The sequence below is a fragment of the Drosophila ficusphila genome, unplaced genomic scaffold, assembly GCF_018152265.1.
Source record: "Drosophila ficusphila isolate 14025-0441.05 unplaced genomic scaffold, ASM1815226v1 contig_791, whole genome shotgun sequence".
Classification (NCBI taxonomy): Eukaryota; Metazoa; Arthropoda; class Insecta; order Diptera; family Drosophilidae; genus Drosophila; species Drosophila ficusphila.
This window is the reverse complement of record NW_025064737.1, coordinates 3,252,726-3,274,709: the sequence shown is the minus strand read 5'-3', so window position 1 is coordinate 3,274,709 and position 21,984 is coordinate 3,252,726. Positions and strand designations below refer to the sequence as shown.

Sequence of the window (21,984 nt, the reverse complement as noted above, 5' to 3'; positions counted from 1 at the left end):
GACGATTACTTTTATTAGACTTAAAAGGGCTCGTATGATTTCCTATTTGTGGGACTGTCCACGAATTACTTAAGTTTTACAAATATGTATAAGTTAATTTTACTAATTAGTAATAGTGTATGATTTTAAGCCCATGCAAGTGGGATTTCGTAACATAATGATTTCCATTCCAGTGTTCAGAGTTTGCTTTGCGGTCTGCTCAGTTGAGTCCGATATTATTTCGATTTGGTTTCGTTTCCGTTGCGTTTTCGTTCCCGTTGCGTTTTCGTTCCGATTACCTTGAACCCGATCCGCGGCCTAATCCGGAATTGTTGTCTCACCCGGCGCGTTCAGGTCTGAGCCACTTGTCCCACTTGTACAGCAGCAGCACCCCTCGTCGAGTCTCAGTGGGATCCCAAGCGTTTGTCCCTGCGTCGCCGCAGCTCATCAGCATCAACACGCACAGCAGCAGCAGCAACCACAACACTATGCACAACACCAGCACAGCGGGTCGTTCGGCGGATCTCAACAGCTCCATGGAGTTGGAGGAGGAGGTGGAGGACCCGGGAACTGCGGACACGGAGGAGGAGGGGGAGCCTATGGGGGAGGAGGAGGAGGAATTAGTCGAGGAGGAAGCGGATTCGGACTTGACGGCATCTACCATCAATCGGGAGACTATGGGGGCAGCCTTACCGGCGGGAGCATCGGGCTCGGCTTTGGGCTCGGGCTTGGCCAGTGCCCATCGTCCGCAGCTTCGGTCACAGGAGTCCCAGTCGCAAACTGCCACGCCAGTCCATTATAGCAGTACCAGCTATTCGATGTCTAAGCAGTGCATGCTGAACAACGCCAATGCCAACTCGACCGAAACTGAGACGGACAACATAATCTACACCGACATCAACGACATGGGCCACTACAAGTATCCGGACTTTCACAGCTCCGCCCACCAGGAGCACAAGATATCGAACAGCGAGCACTTGAACCTCAACGAGCGGAACGACATTTATGCCACTGTTAACCGCAAGGCCAAGTCCAAGATCCGCGAGAAGCACTTCAGCGACGAGTTTATCGATCAGTCAATCCTTCAGTATACGAGGGCCAAGCAAATGGGCCTTAGCCAAGTTCCGGCTCTCCTCCAGCAGCCCAGCACCTCTGCTTACGCGGCTGCTGTCCAGGAACGGAGCTACAACAGCGGGAACTATCAGTATCACAACGATCTCAACCACCCCTCGGAGTCTTCGTCCTCCTCCTACTTTGGCACTGGCTTCGGCACCAAGCGGTACGGCCAAGGAGAGCGCACGAAGCTGGCTCAGTCCGAGAACTACTTGACACCCTCGTTGGACTCGCAGAGCTCCCGGCACACCCACTCCCTTCCCCGGAACTCGGAACTGTCTGGAGTTGACTCGGTGGACTCATACGACAGCCACTACATCACCCACCACTCGGTGGGCATTCTTCCACCCGCGCGGCTCGCTTCTTCCTCGGAAAAGCTTGAGTACCAGCTGGCCCCGGGCAACCTCTATTCGACGACCCAGTTTGTGAAACCCGAGGAGGCTGCCGCCCACTACATGGACGATGAAGAGGAAGAGGAGGAGGATGAGGGCGAGGACGGCGAGAACATCTACGACCAGGTTGAGCGCGAGTCCTGGCTGAAGAGCAGCTCGTGCAAGGACCTCTTCGAGCGGTACAGCAGCACCTACTACGACCGCGAGCAGCCCAAGCCGATGACCGCTTTCGACAAGGAGTTCCTCTCCTCCAACCGGATTGACTCGCCAGTGACTCGCTACGATGATTCGCGTCACTCGTTGTATGTGGCCAAGAACCATTCGATCGATGCCCACCAGGACTTCTCTCCGCTGCCGCAGAGCAAGGTGTACTCCTCAAGCTACCCGGGAAGCACCTACAACACCCAGGAGCACCGCCGCCAGCACGGCCAGCACCTGGACTACTCGGGCTCCCAAGACGACATCTCGCAGGACAGCTACGAACTCCTCGAGAAGTACGACATCGACTTCTTTGGAGGACGTGGTCGCTCCGAGGACCACATGCGCTCCTGTTCGCTGGACTCGGGAAACTACATTCCAAGTGACGACGAGTCTGTGTCCGAGGGGCACCAACAACACAAGTACCGCTCCGCAATCGACGTCAAATCCAAGTCCGCGGCGGACATTATGAACGAAATATGGGACGCCGAGGACCCACGCTATCTGCCGCGCGAAAAGCTGTCGGTCAAGTCGGACGGAAACTTCTACAAGAAGATCCAAGAGGCTCTGACCCGCACCTCCAGCCAGGAGAGCCAGAGCGAGCTGTTCGAGACAAAGATTTCCCGCAGCTCAGACTCCAGCAAGAAGTCGCGCGACAGTCTCTACCACACGGACAGCAAAAAGTCTCGGGAGACCACCAAGAGCAAGACTTCGGTGGCATCTAGCCAGGACTCCAAAGAATCCTTGGTGGGAGATTGTTTCGGACGCAACTATGAGATGCCCACCACCACTGGCAAAAAGGTGAAGCAGTTCACTAAGAAGGAGCTGTACGAGAAGTTTGCGCAGTCCAGTCAGGAGTCGAAGAGTGACTATTACGATGCCGTCGAAGCCGGTCTGGAACAAGCACCCGAGGGCCTGTACTCAAGGCCAAAGGTCAAGAGCCACGACTGCCTACTTTCGGACACACATAGCTCCACTGCTAACAGCTCCTTCTACGACAGCCGCGATACGTACTCCACCTTCCCCAGCAACAAGACGCACAAGACCTCGAAGGTGCACTCGATCAGTTTGCAGAACGTGGAGATCGAACGCAACGCCAAGTCCTTCGGCAGCAAGTCACCGGAGTCGGTGTCGACTCCGGCCTCGGGAAAACGTTGCCGAGAAAAGGACATCCAGACGGGAGACTCGCTCGATCAGATGGCCCCGATAAAGAGGGGCAACTCACAGTCCTGCAAGATATCCGCCTTCCGTCGACGGTCGGACAGCGAGAACATCTTCAGCTTCGACCAGGATCGCATCGAGTGCATCCAGAAGTACACCAAGCAGTGGGAGGGCCAGCAGCCCAAGGACGAAAAGAGCAAGCAGAGTCCAGAGTATCCGCTAACTCCAGAGCTGGTGTCGGAGTTCGAGAAGCAGCAGGCGCGTCTCATGGCCCACCAAAAGATAACTCGCAAGGAGGAGCTTATGGCCAAGACGCACTTCGAGGAGTACAACCCGATAATGGTGCCCCTCAGTTACTCGTCTCATGCCACAGTGGAGCGCACCAAGAGTGACCCCAACTCGCTGGCGAATCGCGCCCGTTTGGGGAGTAATTCGCGCCGCCATGTGCTCATGCACCAGAAGTCCATTGATCTAACCCCGGCCGACTCAAACTCCAGCGATGAGGATTACATCTACAAGCAGATCCCGAGCGCTCCTCCTCTTTGCAAAGCACATGGCAATTTCGAAATCCCCAAGTGCTACGATGGCGCTCCCACTTCACAGGTCGCCCAGGAGCTGCCTAAAACGGGCTTCGAGCTGCCAAAGAGCTTCTTCAGGGACTACGAGAAGCGTTTCACCAAAGTTCTGAAGGAGGACATTCCCTATGTGCTCCACAAGCGGCACATCATGAACGGAACTGCTCCTTCGCCCAGCGAGAAGAAGCACACTAAGCCAAAGTCTCCAAAGTCGCCGAAGTCCCCCAAATCTCCGAAGTCGCCGAAGTCCCCAAAGTCTCCAAAGGCGAGTTGCGGTATTCCGGGGGCTGGTGTGTCCGACTTCCTGCCAGACATTCTCGACAGCCTCTTGCCCCCGGACACCAAGGAGTTCCTCTTCACGCAGAACATTGACCTCTCGAAAGTGGACCCCATCACGCTGGAGATCGACAAGACCATTCCCACAATACACCTGTCGTCGCCAAAGCGCGATATTACGAAGCAGATGGATGCTTCAACGCTGGAGAAACTGAACAAGAAACTAAGCCAGATTGAAAGCGATTCGGCCACCAGTTCGCGAACCGAAAGCATGCAGCAGCAGAAGCTCGAGCAGAAGCAGATGGAGCTTATCCAGAGCCTTCGCAAGGAGCTGCAGGCCAACGCCCGCAAGGCCAACAAGCCTAGGGTCATTCCCAAGACCAAGTCGGCTGGGAAGTCAAAGAAGGGCAAGACCCGCATCACCTCCTTTTCCTCCGATGACGAGAGCTTGGACTCGGACGACGTGTTTGGCTCAGCGGAGGCCATTCCCGACCGCTTGGAATTCTCGCCGCCGCAATCTCGCAAGGAGATCGAGTCCATTCTTCGTATCGAGCAGAGTAGACTCATCTCGGCAGCTTGGGGTCGTGGGCAGACCATGAGCTCCACGGAGATCGAGGGCTCGCCTCCCCAGTGTAGGCGACTGGCGGATCTGGAGAGCCGCTATCAGACCCAGAAACTGGACCCCCAGTACGCGAATGCCTCCGAGCTGAGGCGCATATCGGAGCGCTCCATCTCGATTCCCTCGTCGGAGGACGAGCCCCACATGCCCATGCGGGGCCGCATTGACGAGTGCACCAACGACTACCAGAGAAACGAGAACATTCCCTCGCCCATTCTGGAACACGCCGAGTTCTTCCGCAGCAACGACGACATATATGAGACTTGTCACGAGGAGCGCATCACCGGATCGGACATCGACTACACTCTGAAGAAGCAGACAGCCAGCGGGGCCAAGTCCAAGGTGAAGCTGATCGAGGAGATAATCGACTCTTCGATTGTGATGCGCTCCAAGGGCCATGCCCCGATCCTGTTCGCCCACGCACGACTAAATCTCTCGGAGGGATCTGTGTCACTGCAGCGCCAGAAGGCCACTCAGCAGCAGTCGCCGACGACGGAGAGACGAACCAAGAGCCTGGACACTCCGGTGATCTCGCTTCACCGCCTGCCGCCCATGAACGCCTTCTCCTCGAAGGACGACACCGTTGGCTTCGAGGAGGAGGCCGAGATTCTAGAGGAGAAATCCCTGGAGCGGGAGGGCCAAACGGGCGCCCAGGAAGAGGACACCGCCGACAGCGTCCACTCCTGCGCAGGATCCATACCCACGCAGAGTAGCTACCAGGCGAACGGCAAAGACTCGCTGCTGAGCGCAGTCACCATCGACAGCGAGGAGGCCCAGCTGCTCAATCAACTGCGGTACATCGAGAAGATCGCCTTGCAGGGCGTCAAGATCAAGGACAAGAAGAAGTCGAAGATGAAGCTGCGGAGCGGTGATCACCTCATCCTAAACATACCCAAGTATCGGTTCACTGACTGGTCGCCCTACAGCTCGGCGAACAGCTCCCGCAAGACGTCGCCCGGAGTCTCGAGGGCCAGCAGCATCGAGAGCACTGGCAAGGGTAAGCTCAAGACATCGGAGCCCTACAAGGGAAAACCGGTGTCGCGAAGCCGACCGGAATCCCGGCGGACCAGTGCCGACGACATCAAGTCCCGTGACGGGAGAGGCAGTAAGAAGTCCAGTCCAAAGGAGCGACCTCGGTCGATCGAGATGCGCCGTCTCAGCAAGGACAAGAGCAAGTCGCAAGAGGAGACCGAGGCAGACGTCGCCAAGCGCAAAGAACGCCAGCAGAAGCTATACGAATCAGCCATGAAGCAGACCATTACCATGCTGAGTCCGGTAAAGGACACTTTGCCTGCCTTCCCCGCTCCAGAGGATAAAATACTCGTCAAGACCGACGGGGACAAGATCATTATCGAAACAGAGTTTAAGTCGAAGGCGGAGGATCACGTTCTGATCGCTAAAAGTCCCAGGAAGCTCGACAACTCGCTTGTCAAGTTCAGCCGCAGCTTCGACGAGGGACGCAGCCCCGACAAACTGGACAAAGCGAACCGCAGCTTCGAGGATCGCAATAAGTCCTTTGAAGACTCCGAGAAGTCTGACGCTCCCGAGGACATGCTCATTAAATCGCCCAAGAAGATTGCCAAGGCGCAGGAGCTGAAGCAGAAGATCGAGGGCAATGTTGTCCACAAGAAGATAGATGGGAAATCAAGTAGTCTGGAGAGGCCCGCCGAGCATCACTATCTCGGTCCAGACGTCAAGGCTCGCAGCCTTGATGACAAAAGACAGGCCGCCGAAGCGGCAAAGAAGAATGAGGAGAAGCCGGCTCCAGTGGCCAGGAGTGCTATCGGAGATCGCCGAATGTTTGCCCACCAATACCAAGTCCAAGAGGTAAGCTCTCACTTCTTTTGTATGATTTATTATTTTGCGATGGTATAACTAGGAAGAACCCAAGCCGGGAGCAATGTCACGCTGCCTTTAAAGAAGTAAACATTTTGATATCTTTTTCAATTTGACATTTTAAGGTAAAAGAGTTTTGCTGCTAATTTATCTATCAAAATTATAAAACATATGCCTATATGCATAACCATCAACATTAGCTGTTAAAATTTTAAACTAAAAAATGTTCATCTAGAAAATATTAAAACAGAAACATTTTTGCTCTCTTTTTACATATTTCCGATTTACAGATAACATTAACCTTCATTTTTTTTGCTTCGCTGCAACTGTGAAAACTATTAGCAATTTCTTTAAAAAGTTGATTGGTTTAATCAGTAAAATTATATTCATCGCAAAATTTCTGTAAAATCAAATTAAATTGACCGCGAAGTCTTGATGAGATTTTTATAAGTAAATGTTATTTATTTGTTTCAGCCCCTTCAGGAGGACATCGACATGCAAGCGGTGATCTCGGAGCGCCGGTCCCTGGAGATCCTTAAACGATCGCTGCCCTCCGAGGACGCACGCGATAGCGAGGGGGCTTTCAGTCGGAAGCCCTCCACAGCCGAAAGCCTGGACTCCTTCGTCTCCGCTGATGACAGCCACTCGCCGGCCAGTAAGTCGCCGATTCCAGGCGCAATAGCCGGAACAGAAGGCTACCCGCACCGAGTGCCCACTATTGAGTGCGAAGAGCCATCCATTGAGGAGGACGACAACTCCTCCGAGAGACGCCATCTGAGGGTTGGGAGGCAAGATACAAATCGACTGAGTCTGGACCGCAGTCGGAGCGATGAAACAGGGTCCTGGATGACGGTGGAGTGCGATGAGTTTATAGGATCTGATACGTCTGACAATGAGCCTCGCACCTTGGAACCAGATCGCAATGTTCTCGAGACGCAGGCCACTTTGGAGGACGCTAACCCGCTGGAGTACTCGAACTGCGCCACTCCCACTTCTGATTTAAACATCCTCTTAACGCCACCCAACGCGAGTCCCCAAATCGAGAAGTCCGTGCTGGAGACATTCGAGAAGTATACCGGCTCTTCGGACAGCAGCAAGAAAAACCGCAGCCTGGACAAGCAAAGTGACCGTTCCAAGAGCTCCGACTCCTGGACGAGCGGAGAGAAGGACACAAGTCCCCAGAGACAGCAGGATTGGAGCCTGTCGGTGGGCAAGGAAAAGAGCTCCGTGGAAGAGGAGTCTAGCGTCAGCTGCTCCATTGCACGACCCCTGGGAATTTCTCAGGATTTTGGCAACGAGGAGGCACGCAAGTGCCAGGAGCTCAAACAGCGGATGCTCCAGCTGGACGTGGGCAAGGATGAGATCACACCCACGGGGTCCAACGAGCAAACGCCTACCAACGAGCCGAAGGTCCTGGTTGGCAAGAAGCCGAGCACGCCCACGCTAGAAAAACAGAGCCCAATCGACTTGGGGAACAGCACAGAGTCCTATCTGGATCCCATCGAGGAGCGTATTGCCAAGATCCTGGATCGTGGAGGCGCACGCACTGAAGACAGCGAATCCAGTTCCGGTGGCTCCCGCAAACCACCGCGCATTGAGAAGCCCGCGCGGGCCAACGCGGGAAAGAAACTGTCGGTAACTCGGGCGGAGCCAGGGAAGTCGGGCAGCGATCGCAGCTCCCAGGAGTCGAAGTCCAGCTTCGATTCCAAAGGCTCTCTGAGCGTGGAGTCTCGAGGCTCATTTGAGACGGAAAGCAGTTCCGGGTCTTTGGGGGCGGCGCAAAGGCGCGGCGACCTGGCTCAGAAGGAGCAACAAAGCACCTGGCGACCGTTCCCCATTGAAAGCTCAAACAGCTCCAGCACAGATGACCCCTGGCACCATGTGGAGACTGATGGGGGCTACGAGCGGTACGATGCACAAAACCCCCTGCGCGACTCCTCTGACAGCGACGTGAAGGAAGCTTCCCCGGACGAGCAGAAGGACGCCAGCGATGCCAGCTACCAGGACGAACTCAACGACTTTCCGGCCACTTTCGGCTACCCAGCCATGACTAGCAACTTGGGTGGCATTGGGGTGAACCCGACGGACATAATCGGCTACAGCACAGGCTTCACTTTAGGCAGAACTCTCTCGAGGATCTCGGAACGCAGCACTGCCTCCGAGAAGTCCAGCATGGAGGACGACGTAAGCAAGGCTTCGACGCACTCTGTGAGCATGCGGGATGAGTCCGTGGGGTCCACAGACCACCAGCCCAGTTTGAGCTCCGATTCGAGGAGCAACACTAATCTTGCCTACATCTCGGATGCTGATCGACGCACCTCCGCAGAGATGCCGGAGATTCCCTGCGACTCGGCCACTGGCGATCGACTCTCCAGTTTCGGAAGCCTCAACGAACCTAAATCGCCGACTCTGGTCACTGGACGCTTTTCAGTGACCCACGTGGATGAACTGCAGGGCGACGATGTGGAGCGTCACACCCTCATGTGTCTCTCCAATGCGGGCAGTCAGGACTCGGAGGACTGGCCCCTGCCGGAGATTCCCTTCGATCATGTGCCGGTGAAGCCGGCCGACTCGATGTACGCCATGCCGGACCTGGACAAACCGGTGCCCAAGTCCTTCTGCTGGAAGGCGAGCATGTCGTTCCAGCAGTCGCAGGACTCCTTGGACTGGCCCTCGCCTCCCTCGAGTACCATCGGAGTCGGCGCTCCCATAATTGTGGAGAGCATTGAGACGTACTACGCCAGCGAAGTGCAAAGTGCTGACAAAGTGGTCTTGGACGAGGAGATGGCAGTGGGACCGCCGGACGTGGCCAAAGTGCTGCCCTACGAGGACACCGCGTATCTCATGTCGGCGGCCTTCGACGACAATGACTTTGGCAACGAGCAACTGCAGCCGGACACGGTCAGCTGTCTGAGCTCAACGCTCAGTGCAGCTTCTTGCCTCTCCTCCTCGCTGAACGTGAGCTGCAGCACCTCCTCCACCCAGGCAACCGCCAGAGTCCAGCGCAAGAACTCCAGTCCCGAAGTGATTGTCGCCCAGCCCACAAGGTCGCCCGCTCCAAGGAGCCCGCTCTCGGAGGAAGAGCTCTTCTCCAGCGACGACGTCTTCATGCCGGGCACCATTAAGGTCCAGCTCTCCCCCGACGCGCAGATGCGGAAGCTGTCGAGGGGCTCCAACAACTCGGACACCTCCATCGACGACATCCTGTCGGGCAGCACCACCTACCTGGAGGACCAGACCACCGTGCGGAGGAACTACGAAGCCCGCCTGAGCAGCGGTGGAGGCGGGACGAGCTGCAAGAAGTGCAGCCACTCCAGCCACTCGGAGGAGGAGACCAGCTCGCTGGGCACGGACCTCGACGGAACCGTGCGTATGGGAGGGATGCAGCAGAAGAAGTGCACCCACAGCTCCCACTCGGAGGACACCTCCATCGGGCTCAGCATCTCGGAGTGGTCCACGGGCACCAACACAGTGCGCCAGTACGCGAACCTCTCCGGATCGGACAGCCTGTCCGCCGTGTCCACGCACTCGTGTGCCAAGAGCGAGAAGTCCAACCAGACCAAGTCGAGCATCAGTTCGATCAACAAGTCGGCCGAGAGCCTCAACGAGCAGAGCGGAGGAAGCAGCTTCTCGCACAAGTTCAGCGGGGAGAACGGCTCCTCGGACGGCCTGCGCTACGACATGCTCTCCAATTCCGAGACGGACAAGCTCAGTGAGCCCACCTCGGCGACTCGGAGCGACGACACGACGCTGACCCTCACCGAGATGGCCCACACCATCAGCGAGTGGTCCACCTCGAGCAGTCGCACGCTGGTCGGCGTGACTCCCGGCGAGTACCTTCCGCTCAAGCAGGCGCTGTCGGGGAACAAAACCAGCCTGAGCTCCCCCAGCGAGGAGAAGCGCTGCGCCCTGCCGCAGGTGCACCGGAGGAGCGGCAGCAATGGCAACCAGGCTCGGACCTCCCAGGAGCACGGCGACGCTCCGACTGGTCCGGAGACAAGTGCCGCCGCTCGAAAGCGTCGCTCGCTGGAGATGATGTCCAAGCTGTACCAGAGCCAGGAGATATGCTCGGAGTCCGAGTCGCCGTTCGTCGAGCGTCTGTATGCACACACCGAGAAGCTGACGGAGCGCTACCAGAGCCAGGAGTTCGTGCCCCTGCACGGGGCACCCGGAGCCCAAGCCCCCCTCCGACCACCACCCAGATCCAAACCCAGCAGCCCCAACAGGCGCGCCAGAAGCCGAGGGCTCCGCAGCCGCCCACGAAACCGAAGCCGGCAGTTACGCGGCCCATCATGCAGGCCCTGCTCAACAAGATGAAGCAGCCTGGGCTGGCGGAGCAGGCAGCCGAAGCAGCGGAGGCCGAGGAGAGAAAGGCCAGGGATGCCGCTCCTCCGGCAGTGGCGAAGCCGAAGCCGCCACCAGTGCCCACCGTGCCGCCCATCGTGACGCCCAGCGACTTGCCCGGCGACGTGGTGGCTCCTCCGCCCAAGCCGCTGGCCAAGCACCACAGCTACGACGACAGGACGCTCTCGAAGACCCAGATCCGCGAGTTCAAGACCACCAGCAAACAGCTGCGCCAGTCGAGCTCCTTCCACGAGCACATGCTCAGCAAGTCGCAGCAGTCCTCCCAGGAGCTGCCCATGCGGATCGACGAGGAGCGGGACCCGCACTCCACGTCCTCCGCCACCAACACCACCACCACGACCAACACCCTGAACAGCGAGAGCACGGAGCCCAGCTCCCCGCAGATGCCCCAGCGGGCGGACAAGTTGGTCCGCTGTTCGCCGTACTACTCCAGCAGCCTGAGCTCGGAGTCGCCGCCCAACCAGCTGCTGCAGAAGCCCCCCAGGAAGGCGGCCAGCCAGCTGAGTGCTGGGGCCGTGGCCACGTCCTTGAAGAGTCCGCCCAGTGGCAACGACACGGACAGCTCGCTGGACGTGCGCGGTCAGGAGGCGAAGATGCGGAGCAGGGGCTACCGCAAGAAGCGCCAGCTGCCGGCGAAGAGAATGCGGGCCAACATGACGGCGGCGGCCCTGCTGGAGCAGGCGGAGAGCTCCGAGTGCTCGGAGGGGTACGTGCCGGAGGTGGACTCGGGCAGCTCGGAGTACTCGTCCTGCCAGCGGGACGACCAGTACCTCGAGTTCGACGAGGAGCTGGAGCGGGATCAGGAGCAAACGGACGAGTACGACGACTATCCGCAGTACGGCGGCAAGTTCGAGAGCCTGGACATGAGCGACAACGTGGACGAGATGGGCTTTCCCCGCTACGACCGCCTGGGCCACATCACCAAGCCCATGTACCACCAGGCCCTGGCGACGGAGCGGCCCACTCCGGTGCCGGTTCCAGCCCCGGCCAACCACCCAATGCCTCCGGCCACAGGACAGCCCGTGAAGCCGGCTCGCACCAAAAAGAGGCAGCTGAAGCGGGAGGACTCCTCCGCGGCGGGGCCTTCGGGGATGTCGGGAGCGGTTCCCGCGGCCCGACCCTACCACGGGCGCAGCTACTGCAACCCGGAGGAGAGCGAGTACGAGACGCGGGGCGGCGGCCTGTCCGACGAACTGGCCAACTCCAGCGAGGACAGCTGCAGTGGATTCGGCGGAGAGGCGGGGGCCTCGGGCTCGGGCACCATAAGGAGGGGCGCAGGCAAAGCAGCGGGACAGGATCAGCAGCAGGCAGGAGCGGGAGCCCAGGCCAGACAGGTGCCCTATCCGGACTTTCTGTCCGACTACGAGAGCGAGCCCATTGAGTACGAGCGGTATGCCTGCGGACTGGACATTCGTGTGGATCCGCCACCCAAGTTCCACGACTCGGACGAGTTGAGCGACCAGTAGGGAGCGATCTCCGAGGATTTGGGAGGGCGAGGAGCAGCCAAGTAACCCCCAAGAAACCCCGTTGCGTGTGCTTACCGAATGCAGCCTTTTCATTTGTTACGTTGCCTTGGAAATTTTAGAACGACTCTTCGACTTTTACACACGATCCAAGTACTTATAACCAACTTATTTGTAACTGAGACTGATTTACGACAAGCTAACAAAACAAAAAGAAAAACCCAAAAGTATTACAAGCTGCAAACAAAAAAAAAAAAAAAAAGAATTATAACTCTCCTTGAAGCGTTAGAGAATCAAATCAAATTCTAGTAAAAACATTTTAATCAAACATAAAAACATAACAAATCAAATAAATACCTTAAATAATCGAAATGACGGCAAAAGCCTGTAGGTCGGTGTAGATTGAGTTGCCTTTGAGCGGTATCTATATATGACAATGTTATAGATCAATTCAACATTTAAATATATATATGGGGGCATGTTGAGCGGAAACGTTAAACGAGTTGAACAAATTTTAATGCACTGTTTAATCATCGAATAATGGAATACAAGATACGGCAAATGTTTAATTGTTATTTAGCTAATACAACACGAATCGAGACACAATACTTAAGATAAAAGTTATTGAATGAATATATTATATGATCAATTCAATTGCCACGAACTTTGCGCAGTTATGTTCAGTATTTCGTCAGTATCAATAGCGCAGGTCATGAAATCCTATCCATCTGAGTTCCAACCCAAGTGTCAATGCAAGGTATACTAAGTGGGAATATCCAGAGCCAGACCTCTAACTAGTTATGTACACCTATGTTCTAGTTTTAGTAATCTCAGATGATGAAGCGACAAATCAGCCAAATGCTTTAAAACTCTTATCCAATGAAGACCGTTGGAAAAGATTCGAATACTCTAGTTCCCAAACCACATTTATAGGACCTTCAGACAGGTGCTCTACATCCCGATCAAAAGTATTCTCCTACCAAAACTTGGAATTATCACAGTAATGAAGGCATTTATTCCATGCTATTAAGCGGTTTTCTAGTCATATATATTTTATATTGTTATTGATCTGTATAAGTTTTTAATTTTACGGCAAACGTTTTTAGACGCAAGTTACCAATTTAACTATTACTTACGATTCTCACAAGTGAACAAATGTTGTCTTAGCTATTAGTTTTGCTTAGTACTTAAATGTGCCAAATCGAAAATGGAAACCCCTATACCAAAAGTATTATCTAGATTCTAGATGTAATTGTAATGGAAGCAGTGGACGAAATTTTTGAAAACCCTGTTAAGTTTTAAATCCGTTTGGAAACTTATATACCTGTGTGGGAAAGATGAGTGTGTGTTTGTTTTTTAAATTTACAAAAAGATATTTAAGTGTTGTTAGAGAAGTTGAATGGAAGGAAATCGGTATTAGGTAAAGTAAGCGTACAATAATTTTACTAATTTAATCCTGATCAAAATTATTGGAATCAAAATATCTAGTTGTGTTTAGATTTAATGTAATGTCTAATGTGTAATTAAAGATCGAAAATTGGTTGTTAAAAAGAAAGCTTGTTTATAGGTTGACCAACATTACTTTGATATCCCATTTACCCGTAGAAAATATCTTTAGTTAGGAAAATCTATTTTTAAAGGTACATTTTTAACACCCTGCAGAGAGATTTCGAAACAAAATTTTAGGTTGCCAAAACGGAGTAAATTTATGAAAATATTTTGAATTACAAATGTTGTATTTCAAACTAAAGTCTTCGTATATGGACAACTAAATCAACAAGAGTACTAGCTGAATTTTAAGAAAGTAGAAAAAGAAATGTTTGCTTTGCAACACAAATTTAAACTCAGTAAGGTTTATTTTAAACAAAATTTTTCTCACGTTATGCCAAACCAAAAGATTACACAAACAAATAAAAACAATGATGGGAGGTTGAATATTAAAAACCCATTAAAAGTACACGAGCAATCGATTTAACAAGCATTAACTTATTATTATATAGAAACGAAACAAAATAAATAAAACTTCATTAATCAAATAAAGTAAAAAGAGTTTAATTACCAGCATTTAGTCATGAGAAACGTTAACTATGTTTTAATTAATTTAAATTCGTTTCGTTAATGTTTAAACATACCAGCTTAGTTTATGTTTAATATATTATATGGTATTTCGTTAAACCATTAAGTTATTAAGTAATCTGTTAGGCTTTTTAGTGGCTTAAAAAATTTATGTTTTCACTTTATTTTATTGGTTCGTTATTTTGACTTTCTTCATATGATTTATTCCCAGAAGTATACCACGGCATAAATGGAAATATGTCGCTGGACAGGCGCGGTGAGATAACCACTCCACCCTCGCGCTACGACCTCACCTTGGGATCGGATAAGTCGTCCTCCCTTTCCCGCTCTGAGGCCGGAACGTACGATGTGATCCAGGCGGAGATCCAGCACGCCAAGCGCCAGGAGCTGGCCACCGGCGTGGCCACCGCGCCGCACCAGAATGGGCACAATGGGACCGGGACCGGGAGCGGGACGGGGAACGGAAACGTGCATCCGCTGACCACGCAGCACGACATCGAGGCGGAGGTGAAGAAGCGGAAGTGGCCCACCGAGCCCAGCTACTTCCTGGCCAAGGAGCTGCTGGTCACGGAGCGCACCTACAAGAAGGACCTGGACGTGCTGAACACGTCCTTCCGCCAGGTGCTCAGCCTCGGGGACGTGGAGCAGCTGCAGCCGCTGTTCGAGCTGCTCGACTCCCTGGCCCAGCACCACAACCTCTTCCTGCGCGACATCGAGCACCGCCTGGTGCAGTGGGAGGGGCGTGGCGGCCACGAGGCCCACCGCATCGGCGACGTGATGATGAAGCACATGGCGGCGCTGCCCATCTACGATGAGTACGTGCAGACGCACCTGGACATCCTGCACTGCCTGAACGACATGTACGAGGGCGACGAGCGCTTCCGCCAGGTGTACAAGGAGTTCGAGCAGCAGAAGGTGTGCTACCTGCCGCTCGGCGAGCTTCTCCTGAAGCCCCTCAACCGCCTGCTGCACTACCAGCTCATCCTGGAGCGGCTGTGCGACTACTACGCGGAGGAGCACATCGACTACGGCGACTGCCAGGCGGTGCACCACCTGCTCGTCCGCAGCACCAAGGCGATCCGGGCCCACCTGCCCGACTCCGCCAACTTCGTGGAGCTGTGCGAGCTGCAGCGCGACATCAGCTTCGAGCAGCTGGTCCAGCCCCACCGGCGCCTCATCCGGCAGGGCTGCCTGTTGAAACACTCGAAGCGCGGCCTGCAGCAGCGGATGTTCTTCCTGTTCTCGGACCTGCTGCTCTACGGCACCAAGTCGCCGCTGGACCAGAGCTTCCGCATCCTGGGCCACGTGCCTGTGCGATCGCTGCTCACCGAGAACGCCGAGCACAACACCTTCTCCATCTTCGGCGGCCAATGCGCCATCACAGTGAGCGCGGGCACCACCGCCGAGAAGACCCTCTGGCTGGCCGAACTCTCCAAGGCGGCGGCGGACATCAAAAAACCGACCGCCCAACATGCAACTGCAACTGACGACGCTTAAGAACTGCAGTGAGTACATGCAAATGGGAAGGGGCTGCTAAAAGTTTAGATTTCTGTTTAGAATTGTTTAATTTGCCGGGAATTCCATTTTGTTTTGATTAGAGAAAGGTTTTTTTTATGCTTACAAATATCACATTAATAGTGAGCTGTTTTAAAAGATGTTATAAAGGCACCTCATTTAAACAAGTCTAGTAGGAAGTGCAGATTGATTCTAGTCAAAAATATGCATTTTGGATTCAACTTGAAACGTAAATTTAAGAATTCCCAACTTCGGCCTCCGAAGCTAACCTCTCTTTTCGCTGAACCTCTTTTAAACTCTCACACATATTCTCCTTTATTTTGGCTGGCAAGAAAAGCACGCTGCAAGGCCTTGTAAGCAAGAAAATGCACCCAGATCCCCAACTCTTCCTCGAAGCGAACATCCACTAACCTTCACATCTGACTTCCAGGTTCCTCGGAGGAGGGGCTGGACCTGTTCGGCCTGAGCAACGGGAACAACAGCAGCTTGAACAGCAGCGTCAACGGGGGCGGACCGCTGAGCCCGCAGCAGCAGCAGTTGCAGCTGCAGCAGCAACAGCAGAACAGGACGCAGCCGTCGCGAAGCAACACCGCTCTGCACGTCTGCTGGCATCGTGGCGCCACCGTAGGACTGGGCGACCACCTGATTGCCGCCGAGAACCAGCTGTCCGGGTATCTGCTGCGCAAGTTTAAGAACAGCTCCGGCTGGCAGAAGCTCTGGGTGGTGTTCACCTCCTTCTGCCTGTACTTCTACAAGAGCTACCAGGACGAGTTCGCCCTGGCCAGCCTGCCGCTGCTCGGCTACACAGTGGGTCCTCCGGGCCACCAGGACGCTGTTCAAAAGGAGTTCGTCTTCAAGCTCTCCTTTAAGAACCACGTCTATTTCTTCAGGGCGGAGAGCGCGCACACCTACAACAGGTAAGGCTAATATTGTTATGCTTGATAAGTTTCCACACTCAAATTGTAACTTTCTTTCTTCCAACAGGTGGCTGGAAGTGCTGCGCAGCACGACACAAACCCAGGACTTCAAGAACATACACAGCCACGCTGTGCTGGGCAACTAGAAGGAACACTTTGCTTTCGGGGAAGCGTCACTGGTCCAACACGTAACCTTTGTGCTTTTCCAAAAAGGAGGCACTCGATCAACCAGATACGCATAGGGACGCCTTTTAGTATTCTATTTTTATACCACGTATACACCACAACAATATTTCCATTTTATATACTTTAACTCCAACATTACTCAGTGTATTCTATATGTATCCTTACACGACCAGCTTTAAGGTGTATTTGTAAATAATGTGTTTGTCCTTTCGTTTGGTTATTCGTCTTTTTGGCAATTATTTTGTATTTTTTCTGTACTTTAACGTCTACCTTTATGGCTGGTTTTGTTTTTTTTTATTTTCCAAGTTACGTAACTATCCGTATCCGTATGTTTAATCGATATACATTACGAAAAAAAAATATGGAGAAGCGAATTGATTCCAAAATCAAATAAATATCTTGAAAGGATCTGTGTAATAGAAATTCAATTTTCTTACGTAAATTATGCAATTTTTAATCATAAGCTTAAGTCATTAACTTTAATAGAAGTAATAAAGCTTAAAGAAAATTAACCAAAACAAGGTTGTCAGAGTGTTTTATTTCTTTACAGATTTAGTTTTCAAATATAGTTGATTATAATCTCCCTATTTTAATTTTGCAACGCAGTGTGGAGACACCTCAGACCTCTTAAAGTACACTCACCCGTATATCTCTGCGTACTACCCAAAAAAATTTCAAAATCGAACTATAAATCCTTGCTGTTTGGCCATTTATCCGTATATTGAAGCCATTCTTTTTTTAACATAATTATAATTTTTTTCTTCATTGACGTATTTGTTTTTTTTAAATTATTCAAAATAGTCTTATATTTGTTTTTTAATTTTAAACTTAACACTACCAAAAAATGTACCCCCAAAGGTCTGCATACAACGGTTCTCAACTTCGTGGAATGCAGGATTGTGCGATTTCCGTGTCGCCGATCTACTCGAAATGAAACTTTTGCATTATAATAACGAGTATATTGCAACATGGAACAAAAAGGCAAAGAAATTTCTGTTGAGGAGCGGAAAATTATATTAAAAGGTTTTTTGGATGGAAAATCTTATAGAGAAGTTGGTGCTCTAGTTGGTAGAACCCACTCATCCAACCAAAGAGTGATAAATAATTACAACTGGACTGGTAGTTCTTGCCCAAGCCCAGTGGCTTATTACCCAGTGGTAGCTTTCCAATATAGCCTGCAATACAACAATTAACTTTTCAACTTTTCGATTATGTAGTTTCTAGTTATACTTGGGAAGCTAAAATCGTCTCACGGTTAATAAAACTAAAAAAAATGTAAGGTCTTACGATGTTAAGTTTACAGAAATCTAACTTCTGTGTTATTTTACAGTTCGCTCAATCCTGCTGTTACTGGTATTACCTTTTTTTGTAATTTCTAAGGGTAAAATGTACACATTGTCTGTTCTTACAATTCCCAACTAGTTCTGCCTGTGCGGTCTAGGGAAGCCCGGTGCCGAGCAGAGCAAAGCATACTTACCTGGCGTAGAGGTTAACCGTGATCACGAAGGCGGTTCCTCCGGAGTGAGGCTTGGCCATTGCACCTCGGCTGAGTTGACCTCTGCGATTATTCCTAATGTGAATAACTCGTGCGTGTAATTTTTGGTAGCCGGGAATGGCGTTCGCGCCGTCCCGACCTAAAAAATAAATATGAAAGCAAAGATAAACACTCCGCAACTTGGTATTACTTGATTTAAATATCGCTTGATAGTTACGCGTAGACCCTAAACAGCAGCACAAAGTTTGTACTACAACTACTTTATTCAATTGACGAAATTAAAAATCAAAAGAACTGTTACGTTGATAGACAAAAACAATTGTCTGGTGTAACGGTGTCAAAGGGTGAGAAAAACTATTTTCATCCTTGCCATGTTTTATGACGTAGTTTATGTATAACAAATGATACATTAGTTTATAACAAGAAAGGAAGCCCGATTCAACGAGCCGATGCTCATACACCATTGCAGTTCAGTCTACATAACGAGTAGTCGCATCGCATCTATAAAGTAAAAGGTGTTCTAATAGTTCTTTACTATGTATATTGAATTTTCCATAAACCTACGTAGTCAAGTTTTTTCAATTGCTCCTCTATGATACCGAAGTCCATAAAAATAGATTTTTTTTATTAAACAATATACAACGTCGTTTTTACGAGCAAGATTTTTAGAATATCGGGAAAAATATTTCATAAAAATTAGACAACTATGTATATCATATAGCTTCCATAGAAATGATAGAAAAATATGTTTATAAATAATAAAAAAAAATTATAACGTAGTTGTTTTTTATCCCACGGCCATGATTTTTAGAACATCGAGTTCAAATTCCCTTGAATCGAGAAAAAAATTTCATAAAAATCTGACAACTATATCACAGAGCTACCATAGGAAAAATCGAAAAATGTATATAAAATTAACGAAAAAAAAATTTAAAATCTTTGTGTTTCATCAGAAAAGTATAATTTTTGAAATATAGAGTTTTCTAATGACTCTTGAATTAAGAATTAAATTTCATAGAAATCGGACGACTATATTATATAGCTTTTATATGAACAATCGTCGTAAATACAGAAACTTCATAGATAAACCGACATGGCTTCGATGTTCTTTAGCCTCTATGTATTTGGTTCGACATATTTGATTACTGCAAGGGTAAAGAAAGGGCTTTCTTTCTTGTTTTTCGTTCATTTCTTTTATTTAGATTGTTTGATCTTTCTAATGACAGCTATATGCTGGGCCAGATTTAGAATGTGGGGGCCATGGGCCGCGGCCCATCGGCTAAGCCCTTAATCCGGCCCTGGCTATATGACATAGTCGACCGATTTTTATACAAAATATTATATTTTGCTTTATTTATAATAAACGAAAACGATGTTTTTTCGATCTTCCCAATAGCAGCTTTTTTATATATTTCCATTGCCGTTTTCACATATGTATGTATAAACTACCTTTCTTTTTTGTATGCAGAGAAAGAACAGTTTTTGAGAAATCAGGTACCTGCAATATTTTTTAAACATTTTTTTTTTCCTCCGTTAAGAATTTTGAATGTGCATATTCTTTTACAGAAACCCTAAAAATTATCGAACTAAGTGGTTTCCATACTGTTTCCTGTATCACGCGAGCTCTCAAGCAGTACTTAAAGGTAGGAAAACTTTCTTCATATTTTCTCTCTTTATATTTATTTTTTATGTCGGGACGGCGCGAACGCCATTCCCGGCTACCAAAAATTACACGCACGAGTTATTCACATTAGGAATAATCGCAAAGGTCAACTCAGCCGAGGTGCAATGGCCAAGCCTCACTCCGGAGGAACCGCCTTCGTGATCACGGTTAACCTCTACGCCAGGTAAGTATGCTTTGCTCTGCTCGGTACCGGGCTTCCCTAGACCGCACAGGCAGAACTAGTTGGGAATTGTAAGTAACGACTGTCGTTAAAAAACACCCCTGTGCTTCATTGATTCTGACTTGCGCACTGGGGTAGAAAACGTTTGAACAGGCTATCTTTGAGATAATGAAATTTCAATCTTTTTAAAGCCATAATCTATTAGATATTAGAGCTATGATAGAAATTTTTTTTGAGGACCCAAACCAATTTTGAGGTTTAATGTAAAGTATATAGCAAGATCTGTTGGCATCTTTGCGTAAAATGTAAGAAACTAAAATACGTTTAATATTTAACAATTGTTAGTCAAGAGATCAATTTGGAAAACTCGCCCGCATTTAGTAAGGTTTCCATAGTCAGTAAATTTAATTTAAAATATTTTAGACAATCTTGTTAAAAAGATTATGAAAACAAGAAAAGAAGATAGCTTCGGCAAGCCGAAGCTTATATACCCTTGCAGTCATTATGTCGAGAAAAATACATATTAATGTTCCATATTGTTCATACGAGAGCTATATGATATAGTTGTGCGATTTTGATGAAATTTAATTTGAAACTCAAGACTCATAAGAAAACGCTATATTCCAAAAATGTTTCCATGATTGTCTGATGAAAAACAACGATGTTATCATTTAATTTCCGTTATTTCTGTATAGACTTTTCGATCTTTTCTATGGCAGCTATATAATATAGTACTCCGATTTTGATGAAATTTTTTGCTCGATTTAAGTGTATTTAAAAAATTTGATGTTCCAAAAATCATACTCGGGAAATTAAAACAACGACGTTATAATTTTTTTTCCATTATTATATATTTTTCTATCTTTCCTATGGCAGCTTTATGATAGAGTTGTTAATAGAAGAAATCAAGTCGATCTGATCAAAAACAACAGCGAAAGAATTTTTTATTCCGTTCTCTCGTATTGGAGCTATCCGATATAGTCGGCCGATCAGCAAGATAGCTTTAAAACTGAGAGACTAGTTTACATAGAAACAGACAGGAGGACAGACAGACAGACTTACAGACGTATTTCGATTCAGATGGTGATGCTGATCAAGAATATATATACTTTATGGGGTCTGAGGTGTCTCCTTCACTGCCTTGCAAACTTCTGACTGAAAATTTAATACCCTTTGGCTCTGCAATTTTACGATAGGAAAACAATATTAAGTTTATGTTATCTTCATTTATTGATATTTGAAATCTTAAACTTTATTAATAATAATAATGTTAATTACAGTAAGGTAATTTGAAATTCCACGTTATTTGAATGGTTTGCCTTAATCCTCATCCTTTGCTCTTCTTTTTTTGTGATTTGAGTTGGCGTAACCCTGCTTCGTCTGCTTTAGTTGGTTCACAGTTAATAAAACAAAAGGCTGCTACATGGTAGGTTTTCAATATATATGATTTATATGATGCTCAGAGCATCACCATCGCTTCGGATCCCCGTGATCCATTTAACACAAAGTGCCAAAAAGTGGAGGGTTCATAGCAAAAGGAACAGCAATTCGCACTCAACAGAAAACCAGATAAAACTCGATTGTAAACGCTTAAAAACTAACTAAATCAATTGCCGCAGCCAAGACACAGTGGAACCTAGAGAGTACATAGCGTGGCAAATGGCAGTTTATGAGGTGTGTTCTTCCAACTATATACTAAAGAAGTATCCCGCATATTCCCAACTGTACGGGCCATTGTAACATACCAATTCAGGACATAAGCTAGAACCATATCAGGGACTTGATCTTATACATAGCGCGGAAGTTTGAGGGTCGAGCAACGAAAGAATCGTGCGAATACATAGCGCATTGGTCACTGGATGCTGCAGAGGTATACTTATGAGTAGATATAATAATTGCCTGCTCGTTCCCAACTTGGAGACTTGTCACGTACCATGTGGAGTGGCTAAATCGCTAACAACTAACATTTAATTC

The 21,984-nt window shown here is 49.4% G+C and overlaps 2 protein-coding genes and 2 non-coding genes across 4 annotated transcripts in view; 3 read left to right on the top strand and 1 right to left on the bottom strand.

Moving 5' to 3' along the window:
* The window catches only part of LOC108090139, a 30,612-nt gene extending 16,595 nt beyond the window's left edge, over window positions 1-14,017 (top strand). The window contains 3 exon segments of the mRNA XM_017188677.2: window positions 334-6,140; window positions 6,624-10,326; window positions 10,329-14,017. Coding sequence (XP_017044166.2) covers window positions 334-6,140; window positions 6,624-10,326; window positions 10,329-11,980 — 11,162 coding nt within the window. The 3' untranslated portion in view covers window positions 11,981-14,017.
* A 1,395-nt stretch (window positions 14,018-15,412) lies between these two features.
* LOC108090079 (FERM, ARHGEF and pleckstrin domain-containing protein 1-like) lies at window positions 15,413-17,192 on the top strand. The gene is made up of 3 exons (XM_043209193.1): window positions 15,413-15,558; window positions 15,999-16,485; window positions 16,553-17,192. Exons 1-3 carry the CDS (start codon window positions 15,525-15,527, stop codon window positions 16,629-16,631), a joined length of 600 nt encoding a protein of 199 aa, XP_043065128.1. The 5' UTR covers window positions 15,413-15,524; the 3' UTR covers window positions 16,632-17,192.
* A 948-nt stretch (window positions 17,193-18,140) lies between these two features.
* Window positions 18,141-18,305, top strand: LOC122320789. Its single transcript, XR_006245832.1, has one exon. It is a non-coding gene; the product is annotated as a U1 spliceosomal RNA (small nuclear RNA).
* Window positions 18,306-19,856: 1,551 nt separating this feature from the next.
* On the bottom strand, window positions 19,857-20,021 carry LOC122320806. Its single transcript, XR_006245849.1, has one exon. It is a non-coding gene; the product is annotated as a U1 spliceosomal RNA (small nuclear RNA).
* Between the last annotated feature and the right edge of the window lie 1,963 nt (window positions 20,022-21,984).